At 54.1% G+C, this 10,739-nt stretch overlaps 1 protein-coding gene across 1 annotated transcript; it reads right to left on the reverse strand.

Annotated features, from left to right (window-relative positions):
- On the reverse strand, positions 1-10,396 carry Pgf (placental growth factor). Its single transcript, XM_031355892.1, has 7 exons — positions 10,004-10,396; positions 8,861-8,900; positions 4,591-4,787; positions 4,297-4,376; positions 2,570-2,599; positions 2,417-2,476; positions 1-756 (listed from the first exon to the last, which is right to left on the reverse strand). The coding sequence occupies exons 1-7, from the start codon at positions 10,070-10,072 to the stop codon at positions 753-755; spliced, it is 480 nt and encodes a 159-aa protein (XP_031211752.1). The 5' UTR covers positions 10,073-10,396; the 3' UTR covers positions 1-752.
- Between the last annotated feature and the right edge of the window lie 343 nt (positions 10,397-10,739).

Consider the following 10,739-nt stretch of genomic DNA (forward strand, 5'->3'; position numbering starts at 1 on the left):
TTCCAGACTAGAATACTTTATTCAAGAGAATCTGGCTTGGCAGTTAGACAGTCCCAGCAGAGACAACTGGTGGGCTGCAAGGGCCCTCCAGGAATCGGCTCGCTTTCTGTAGCTGTACCACCTTGGACACAATACTCATCCAGCCTGCCCTCTGTTCAGCCCCAGGCCACTCTGCCTGTGTCCCGGAGAGGGGACAAGGTGGCGGCGCTTTGCGAAGGGTGGAGCATGAACTTCTAGGCTGAAAGGCAAAGCCCGCAGGCAAGTTCCGTTCTCCAGAGCCGAAAGTCCTGTCCCGATCTCCAGGATACAGTAGACTGGGTCCCCTCCACATGCCTTCAATGCAGCCAGGGCCAGAGCTGCTATCTGGGTGGAGCTGGGAATCAGGGCAGGTGCTAGGCCTCTTCTCTTCTCCAGTTCCCTGGAGACCCAGGGCCTCTGGAATGTGGCTTGCCCCTTGTAAGAGCATGTGTCCATGTCTTGCTTCTTCCCAAGCCGAAGCTCCCACGGATCTGTGGCTGGCTTCTTTCTTTCTCTCTCGTTCTGTTTTAAGGCACTGAATTCCTGAGGGTCTTGTCCTTCCATGCCCCTTATCTTGGAGGGAGCAAGTCATTCAGCAGGGACGAGTCAGCTAATAAATAGAGGGTAGGTACCAGCAAGGGAGGGTCCTGAGAGGGTGACAGTAATAGGTAATAAATATATGAGCTGGGTGTGGGGCTCTCCTCTGAATGGCTGGTTACCTCCGGGAATCAGCATCACCTGCCAGAGACCAAACACAGACAAGTCAGAGAGAACGGGATGCTGTGGAGGATGAGGTCCCCTCCTAGAAAGAGGGCCGGACCCAGAGGGACAAGGAACAGCAGGAAGAAACAGCATCTGGTTCAAGCCTGCTCATGCCCAGACCAGCAAGCAGGTGTCTCCCTCGTCAAGCATCTGCTCAGGTGTTCAGTTTTGTGCCAGGTACTGTCTCATTCACCCTTCGCAACACCCCACAGGAGTGTCAGCTCTTTCACAGATGCCGAGCTCAGGCTGAGATAGTAAGAAGCTTGCCGTTCGGTGGCAGAGACATCTGAAGCCACTCTGTGTCCTGTCACAAGTGTCTCCAGTTACCCATCCCAAGACAGCAATCTTCAGACAGAATCGGTGAGAGATGTTGTTTTTACTTTTATACTAGGTGTTTTGTGACACGGGGCAGGCGGAGGGAGGAGCAGGGGTGTGTGTGTGTGTGTGTGTGTGTGTGTGTGTGTTGAGCTTGGGTCTTACACATGGTAAGCAAGATCCCTACCACTGAGCTACATCTCCATTCCAAAAAAAAAAAAAAATTTAAAGAAATCAGTCTCCAGCTTCCTTGGATATTCACTTGAACTTCATGTGAGGAAGGCCTGAGGCCTGCTGTCCTTGCTACAGTTGCACTTTCCCCTTAAAGAAGGATTAGGTGCTCCAAACCCAACTGTTTGTTAATATGATTTTAGACGTTAAAAAAGAGCCCAGCAGCCAGGCAGTTGTGGCACACGCCTTTAATCTTAGCACTTGGGAGGCAGAGCCTGGCAGATTTCTGAGTTCGAGGCCAGCCTGGTCTACAGAGTGAGTTCCAGGACAGCCAGGGCTATACAGAGAAACCGTCGGGGGGCGGGGGGAAGCCAACTTGGACTACATAGCATCCTATCTAAAACAAAAACAAAAACAAAAACCCTCCTCTCCACAAATGTTCAAAGCCAAACTAAAATTAAGTGAGAGGCACATGAGCTATTGAAATTCTTTGGAGCGATACCTAAACAAGGCCCCCGAAAACCCCTATTTGAGAGACAGCATAGAGACACTTGCTATCTCTGTGGGTGGAACATTCAGCGCTGGCTAGCTCGGCTACCAGGTGGGAGGGTCCCTTCCCTGATGCCTCTCTTCCAAGCCACACTGTAACTCTGTAACCTGGGGCCCCAGCCTGCTGCCCCTAGGGGTGAAGCAAGGATGGGAAAGGAAGAGAGAGGGAAGCGGAAGGAAGGGGGTTCAAAGACAGAGAGAGACACTGGCCTGGGACCCTGAGGGTGGCACGCTGCACCTGCCTAGAAGTGGCCAACTATGTAGCAGAAGGCATGATGCCCTGGAAGAACAGGGCATGTGGTTGTCACCCAGGTGCCTGGCACACAGCAGTGATGGTTGGATGCCTGCAGAATAGCCCATTGCTTGCAGTATTCCCAGCCCCATCATTTTACAAGGAAAGTGATTTGCTTAAGATCACAAAGAGATAAGGGACAAGAACTAAAGTCCTTTGATGTGCCTTAGACCTTAAAAGACATGCACTCCCTGTTCTCATCCCAGCTTTGTCTCTCCCCTCTCTGACCATTGACTCTTGCTGCCAGGGCAGTGCCCCACCCCCTTAGGCTCAGCCTTTGTGTTATTCCTGGACCCCCAGCAAACTCACAGGTGGGGTTCCTCAGTCTGTGTGTTTCTGCTTCTCTTCCTCTTCCCCTTGGTTTTCCTCCTGCAATAAGCCAAGCATCAGTACACAGTGCTAGGATATGGTGCTAGGACAGTGGCTGGCAGGTCCGACAATCTCCCTGAGCAGTACACTTACCTTTCTGCCTTTGTCGTCTCCAGAATAGGTCTAGGGAAACAGAAAGATGTAGGGGAGAAGTGTAAATGGATGTTTCTTGCTACCACCCACTTCCCACAGAGTTCCTAGGTCTTGGTAAGGCGGTTGCTCCAGCGCCACTAGGGGGCAGCACAGAGCTGGTGAAGAAGCTGTAGCTAGGGCCCCAGTCCTGTGCTCCTGCCCTACCCTAGGTCGAGGCAACCCCCAGAGAGATCGAAGTTCCCCTCTAGGGCTTTTCATCATGTGCTTCTGCTCACCCCAGCCCCTTGGCATCAAACCTGGGATCTTTTCACCCTGCTTTCTGCTAATTTACCTTTTCTCTGTTCACTTTGCCTGTTCCTTCCGGGGTGCATTCTGGGAGTCCCTCAAGAAAGTAAACGATGAACAAAACTGTGGACAGGGCAGTGGTGACTACCAGCTAAGGCTGCCTGCCTGGGCTTAATGCCGCTGTCCCACTGTGGCAACAGCAGGGAGCCTGCTTCACAGTTTCCAGGCATGTCCCAGCTCTGCCTTCTGGGACAGTGGCTCTTGGCCCAGAAGTAAAAAGAAAGGTGTCCCTGTTGCCTGGCCTGCTGGAAAGAGATCTGTTCAGTAGTTCCCAAGAACAGTGTTCCAGACAGGAGGGGCAGCATGGGCCCTCAATGTAGGCTGTCCTGGGCTGGCCCACTTTGCCCAGTCACACCTCTGCAGATGGGCAAGTCAGAGTAAAGGTGATGTAGAAGGTGGAGGTCACCATTCAGACACTGGGGGTGGGGGGATCAAGGAGGGACTCCTGACTGAGCTATTGGTGTCTGGCTGGAAGTGAAGAGGTTGAGTCAAGGCCTCTAATACTGGCATAGTGGAGAGGGCCTGGAGCCAGGGCTCAGGTTCAAAGAGGGCAGCTAGAGTCCTGGGCAGAGCAGGGCAGTGTAGCTAACTGTGGCTATGGAGAACATGGTGACTGCCAAGAAAGGCAGCAGACGTGAGACGGGCCAAGTCCAAATCTAGATCCCTCTTCCATGCTGGCCATTGGAGCAAATCACAGAACTGAACAGAGCCCTGGCTCGCCTCATCTTCGGACAAGGTGGCCGCAAGCGGCACGACCTTGCTATCTTGCTCGCCACTGTATCTCAGGCACTTAAACCAGTGTGTGGCATGCAGTGGACACTGAATAAACACATGTGGCTGTCCTCCCCTTCTTCCAGCTCCAGACGAGGCTCCGAAACCTCTAATCTGGTGCTTTGTCTGCGTGACACAGAGAAGCATCAAGCCACTGTACCTCCTTTGTCTGACCCTTTCCTTCTACGAGGGTTTCCTGCTGTCTTCTCAGTACAAGTTTGCCCACCCCATCCCCCACGGGCAGGCAGCCTGGTCCAGAGTCAAGCACAGGCTTGTGATACCTTCGTCTATGGACACCAGTTCCAAGGACCTGTGGCAGTTGTGTGACAAGTGCGGGGACTCTGCACGTCTAGGAGAGACTTCCTTTTCTACTGTGCCATCTTGGCAGCTGTACTCCAGCTGCTGGGGCCAGCTCCACAGGGTGAGTTGGCTCAGAGGGAGCTTTAATGAAAATCATCTCCCCAGGACCACTTGCTTAGGGAAACAAACACAGCCTGCCACTGGCCAGCAGCCTCCTCGTCTGCCCCAGGTTCCCGGTGAGGATCTATCTGCTAAGGCCCAGGATCTGCTAAGTGCACAGGGTCCGTCCCTGCTGCCCACCCAGAACCTACCTGCATTCGCAGAGCACATCCTGAGAAAATGTCATATCCACATAGGAATGTGGATCCCGATTCGGGGGGATCTTCAAGATCTGTGGGGAAATAGAATCTTGTTCATCATACCCAGTAAGGAGCCGGTGAGGAGCTCAGAGTTGGGATCAGGGCTCAAGGGTTTAGAGTTTGGTTCCCATTGTAGGCTCCTGGCCTACCTCTGTCCCTATCTGGGTAATTTCTAGAGATTCTGTGGGCATCTGGATATGGTGTGGGCTGTGAGTAGGCGGTGACGTGTGGGAAGAGCTTCCCTACCTGCATAGTGATGTTGGCCGTCTTTATCGGCACACAGTGCAGACCCTCGTCACCACAGCAGCCGCCACAGCGACTCAGAAGAACGCATGATGGCCTGAATATGTGAGACACTTCATCAGGGTATTCATCCAAAATGTACACCAGCTTCTCCATTGGTCGGCAGTAGCTGCGGCCCCACACATCATTGAAAGGCACCACTATGGGAAGACAGAAGGGCCAGGTCAGGGGGGCAGTGAGGTCCCAGACTTGGCTCTCAGGTTCAGTTCACACCAAGTTCACTTCTTCCATGAAGCCTCTGGCCCTATCTGGGGTCCCTCTGCTCTGAACTATTGCTGCCTTCACTCTGGGATGCCTTAGCTGCTGCTGGCCCCTTCGCTCTTCCAGGCTCAAATTCCAATGGCGCAGGATCTCTCGAGGTCCCAGCTTCTCAAGTCTGTCTTTCTCGATGGTTCCAAGTCTTCCTTGGAACTTTGACGACTATGCTGTGGCCACTCCTCAAGCTTCCAGGGTCTTTCTTCAGCCTGACCTAGTGCTTCCTGGGCCTCGGGGAACATGCTAAAAACAGTTCTCAAGTATACCAGGAAGGGCAAGCCTTCCCTTGGTCTCTGCCCCAACCCCATTATGGCTACCTTGTGTCCCGCCCCACTCGATACAACTCTTCAGCTAAAAGCATGCCTGGTCACATGGTCCAGCCTCATGTCTGTTGGGTCCCACCACCCTCTAAGGAGCCAGGACATATTAGTATTGACTGCAGCTTGGGAATCTTCCTCTGCATGGCCCATGGAAGACCATATGCCTACACACCCAGCCCCCACTCCTGCATGAAGCCTTCTCCCGCTGTTCTCCCAGGAGTAGCACTCCTTTCTGGAGCATAGCTTGGGTCCCCAGCTCACATCCTCCCTCTATCTCTGTTGCTTCTTATCTCTGCTGGAGCCAAAATGAGGCTCTGGGAGAGCAGGAGCTGACCCCAGTAAACATAGGCCAAGTGACTCTTGACTGACGAGGTGACAGTTGGCCTAGGATTACCAGGAACATTCCCGACCCCTGTGATGGCCTGGTGGTGGTAGTGGTATCTCCGCAGGATCAATCTGAAATCCTTCCAAACGGGCGGCTCTGTCAGGGGGTAGCCTGGTACCAGGGCTCCAACACAGGCTCTCAGGGAGCAGCTGACGCCAGGCCATCTGGCTTCAGTGCCTATAGTGGTTTGTATGACCTTGGGGAGGTCACTTAGCCATTCCAGGTATATCGGTTTCCTGCACTTGGGAGAAAGAAGCAGGCTGGGAATAGATGGTTACTAAGGTCACTTATGTCCTGATAGGCTGTCTGTGATTCAGTGCTCTGCAGCCCAGCCCTGCTCAGCCTTGAGACCATGCCTGGGTCAGCCTGTACCACATCTGATGACCATCCTCAGCTCACGGAAGACTTAGGACCTGGGTCACCTACAAGCCTTTTCTCCTTAACAGAGAACAGTGGTCTTTCCTAGCAGACCCTCACTTCCGTGGTCCTTCCTAAGAGGCAGAGGGGGCCAAAGTCCATCTCACGAATCCTGTGAGAGTATGTGCCTCTGGGTAATCTCAGAAGAAAAATAAACTTCAGACATAGCAGAGGCCCTTGGGAAAGTCTGCAAACTGGTGGAAAATACCCAAGAGGTGGCTCATCCACCAGGAGCTTGTAGAGTGGCCTCGGAGGCATTAAACCGTACTTATCTAGACGTCTGGTGTTTCATCCTATCCTGTCCTGCTTTGAAGGTACTTGATCTAGACCAGGGGCTAGATGGGGATGTAGGGACCCTCTGGCACTACTTTTCCAGGCTACTGGACACTCTCCCTGGGCCCAAGTGGGAAAAACCAAGCAGGGAAAGCCTGCCTTTGCAATGGGTCAGAGGCCACCTTCCTTTCGCCAGTGTCGTGAGCTGCGTGTTTAGTCTGAAGCCTTCTTGAACATCAAATCACTAACCAACATTTAATCTCTGCCGTGGAAACATAAATAAGGGAGAAGAGCAGTTAGCTTCAAAGTATCAGAGAAAAATTCAGCTGCCAGGAAGGGGCAGCAGTAAAGGGGGGCCTAGCCACCTCCCCAGCACCCAAATAGCACTCCTATCCCACATCCTATTAGGTAAACATTTTAGATTCCAGGACCCCCAAAATCCTGAGACTTATGTCTTAGTCTAGAAAGGCAGAGAAAGAGCTGAGCTGAGGCCTGGAAAAAGGGAAGTCCATCCCTGTCTGGGTGTACAGGAGAAATGAAGGCAGGTAGAGGGAGAGGAGAGATCACTTGTTCCCTGATGCGGGATGTGTTCCCTAGGACAGCGTTGTGCTCCATCACTCCAAAGAGATCTTCCACTAACCCCAAACCTCTCCTGGGTAGGAAGTGGGTGGTGAGAGGCCTGGGAGGCTGCTTCTGCTAGGCTGCTCCCTCCTCTGAGGGTCTCTTTTAAGGCTAGAATGGGCTCCTTAGCGACCTGTCTAGCCCTCTGAGTGAGCTGTCATCTGTCCTCAGCTGCACGCTACCCAGAATGGAAGAACTCCTCCAAGAAGAACATTGTTTTACCCTGATGGTAACCTTCTGGAAAGGCCTCTGCAGTAGCCACTGGCTACCAGCCGGAGCCTAGCTGGTGTCCTCCTCACTGGCAGGGCACCCAGCCAACCTGCCACAAGGGACACTCTCTTCATGCCTCTTCAGCTCCTGTGCAGCGGGGAGGCCTGGGACTGAATATGCCAACTCTGCCAGAGAGACTGAAGAGTGCATAGAGCTTTGACTGATTTCTGGAACTTGCCCCCCCCCGACTCCCAACCCCCATATACATCATCTGTGACACACTGAGACCTTCTTCCTTCAGAGTCTATAGCCAAGTAACAGAACCTTCCCATCCCTGGAACTGAGAAGAACAGTGGTAAAAAAAAAAAAAAAAAAAAAAAAAAAAAAAAAAAAAAAATGGTGCCCACGGCTGTACCTCGCTGCCTCTGACTCTGGTGTTAGCGGGAGGGAATGGTAGTGTCAGATTTTAACAGCTGCTGTTTCCTTGGCCACAATGCAGGCCTACCCGCTTGTGAAGATTACAGGTGAGCCGGCCTACACTCTAAATCTATACCTCCAAACTTTCTCGCCCAGGATCTTGGGAAGTATATACACTCATGTTTCTTCCAAGGACTCAGAATCTCACGACTCTTGGGAAAGGAGTTTTTGATATCAAGTACTTAGCTAGGTTCTCCCATTTCACAGATGAGAAACAGAGGCTGAGGCATCTTTGGAAGCTAGTGCCTGCTCTACAAACAAAAATCCTCAATAACGGATATGATGTGGGGGCGGGAGATACGTCCCTCTACAGATCCCAGGGAACATAACACTGCCAGTTCCAAAGGACTCAGAAAAACAGACAAGTCCCTGAAGTTGAGGCACCTACTACCTCTCTAACCTGTTCAGTGGTCTGGGTTTCAGATGTGAGGGCAGGCAGGGGACAGCCTGCTCCCAGGGGGATGGTGAATAGACAAGGGGGCAGGCAGGCAGAGGGTGTCCCCAGCTCAGGAAAGCAATGTAGCTATTATCTGTGTCTATGAGGACCACCGCTACAAGGACATCCTTTCTCCCATGCTGTTGGATGCCTCAGCAATGGTATGTGGCCATCCTCCACGTCTCTGAGAGGCAGGAAGGGAGAAGGAGAAAGGGCCTGGCACAAGCTCCCTGCCTTCGGCAGGCGCGCTCGTCTCTTTGGCAAAGACCCTACTGCCCTTTGAAGATTATGTCTTGACACAACCCAGGGCAGCAGAGAGTGAAAGGGCCAGGGAGGGTGTGACAGAGCCCGCCTGTTTGTAATCAATGGAAAGGCCTGGTCAGCGCTGCACAGCTCCAACAGGGTTGGAATGGTAGGGAGGACTCTTCGTCCTGACCAAGCCCCTTGACTGCTTCCTACTATATCCAGCTTCCAGACTCCAGTCTGGCCTCTGGCACTCAACACAGATCCTGTCCACTAAGGCTCCATCTGCAGCCTTACAGTGTGCTGGGCAGGGGCCCTGAGCCAGCTGGATGAACACTAGCTATCACGTCCTGTTTTCTGTGTGCTTGGTGACCCTAACCCATGACTGCACCTCTCTAGGCTGCTGGGTCACAAGAGCTGGACTCTTGGCCTTCAGCCAGGATGTCTAGCTGCAGACCCTCCCCAGCCTGCTACTGCCCTGATCCCACCCTTCAGACCAATCCATTATTCTCTGCTGGGACTCACAGGGAAAGAAGAGAGGGGGCTCAGCTTGCATAGCTGGCCTGGCTGGCTTACCTTCCATTTCTGTTGAGTTGTTCCCAGCAGACAGGGCCCCCTGCAGTGGACACAAAGGGGGAGCTGTGAGGATGGAGCATCTTCGTGGGGCGGCTGGGCTCTTTGAGCCCACCCCAGCTCCTCCCCCATCCTCTGCTAAAAACCACCTGACTGTCTGACCTCAGTTTCTTCAGTTGGAAAAGGGGTAGGAAGCTTCTTGTGTTCCCAAGTGCTTGTAATCCTGTGGGGTCTTTCCTCTACCCAGCCCCCAGGCCAGCCCTGCTGGGCCTACTACAGCCCGCCTTGGCTGGGTGCCAGAGCCCAGGGGGAGGTGATCAGCTGGTGGGAGCTCAGGGGCTGGAGAAGGCGGCGCCATGAGCTGGTGCTGCCTGCCAGTAACGTTACACCTCGAGCTAACACTGCAGCAAGCAGGCTGATGGCCTGGCTGCTCGGCAAGGGGATTGTACAACCCACCCACTCCTGGGCTGGGGCTGAGGACTCCCGGGGCAGTGGGCAGTGCAACGGGCAGGGCAGCAGGAAGGGAATGCATTGGCTTTGTCAGGATTGTGCTGCCCAATCTGGCTCCCAGCCAGACTCACCCAGCTCCTGGGAAAAGGGCCCTGCTCACTTCCCCAGGCCCTGCACTTAGGACCTTCTGACACCCACCAGGAGGAAAGGGCATGGCAGGATCCCTTGTCATATCGGAAGCCCACCCAATAGCCCCCTGCTCAATTGGAGCAATGGTGGGGGAAGGGCCCCACCTCCCCACCACAAGCTTCTTTAGTCAGCTCCTTCCCCACTAGGCCAGGTCAGAGGTCCTGGGGGTGCCTGGTTGGTCATGGGGCCACAACCCTGACCACAGGGCCAGGGAACTGACTGGGATTAGTGGACGGATGCTTTTTGCAAAGCCACTAGGGCTCCAGGGGCCAGACAGGAAATCTCCCTCATTCCCTGTGGCTTCCCTGCCCCCAACTAAGACAGCCCCCAGGAGTTGGGGACTGCCCAGCCAGAGGTCTCCTCCCTGAGGTCCAGCCCAGCCCCTGGGAAATATGTGGGCATCCTAGCAGAAGTTGCTCTCTAAAGTGAATCTGTAATTTAAGACCATAGCCCCTGTTTCTATGGCTGGGATGAGAAGGTCAAGAGGAAGCCAGGCCAGGTCCTTACCTGGGAATGCACAGCCAACCCAGCTAGGACCTGCAAGAAGCAAGTGAACAGCTTCATGGCCAGCATCATCCAGAGACAAGGTCCTTCAAGGCACAATCACCATGCTCGGCCCCCTTGGGGGAGACGCTGATACCAGAGGAGAGGAGATGGGTGTCCCGCTCACTGCTGTCCTAGGTCTCTGCAGTCTGCCGGAGCATCCACTGGAAGCAGGGTAAGTAGCTCACAGGTAGGGCTGTGTCTGAGGAAACTGGTGAGGAGTGTCCCGGCGAGTCGGAGCAAATTGAAAGGATCTTAGGCGTCCGATGACCCTAGCTCCTCTCGTGGGTGAGCAGAAGTCTGAAGATGCAGTTTCCTTCTCAGACTGCAGCTTCCCTACGAACTGAAGCCAGTCGGCCGCTGGTTTTCAAGGCTGTGCATGGGGCGGGGCTGCAGCTTGCCGCCCCGCCCACTTGAATCCCGAGGCCCCTGGAGCAGCCCCGAAGCGCTGAGAGTCCGTTGGCGCAGAGACCTGAGTGCCTGTGACCCCGCAGGACGCGGAAGGGGCGCAGACGGAGCGTTAGCTTGCCCCGGGGTCAGCCCGCAGCGACAGCCAAGGTTGCACCTGGCTCTTCTGGAGCCTCCAGGTGCCGACGTCCAATATCTGCCATGGAGATGGCTGGGCACTTTCGTGACCTCTGCAGAGATTGCAGCCCTAAGAAGGCAGCATCTTGATGTGGCCTCTTCATGACCAGAGCCA

Source organism: Mastomys coucha, unplaced genomic scaffold (genome assembly GCF_008632895.1).
Source record: "Mastomys coucha isolate ucsf_1 unplaced genomic scaffold, UCSF_Mcou_1 pScaffold6, whole genome shotgun sequence".
Classification (NCBI taxonomy): domain Eukaryota; kingdom Metazoa; phylum Chordata; class Mammalia; order Rodentia; family Muridae; genus Mastomys; species Mastomys coucha.

What these genes read in the sequence shown, in the direction of transcription:
- Pgf (XM_031355892.1), bottom strand. Translation starts at nt 10,072, where the DNA reads ATGATGCTGGCCATGAAGCTGTTCACTTGCTTCTTGCAGGTCCTAGCT. An exon ending in GGTTGGCTGTGCATTCCCAG is followed by an intron (nt 8,901 to 10,003) that starts GTAAGGACCTGG and finishes TGTCCACTGCAG; the next exon opens with GGGGCCCTGTCTGCTGGGAA. An exon ending in GAGACGACAAAGGCAGAAAG is followed by an intron (nt 2,477 to 2,569) that starts GTAAGTGTACTG and finishes GGCTTATTGCAG; the next exon opens with GAGGAAAACCAAGGGGAAGA.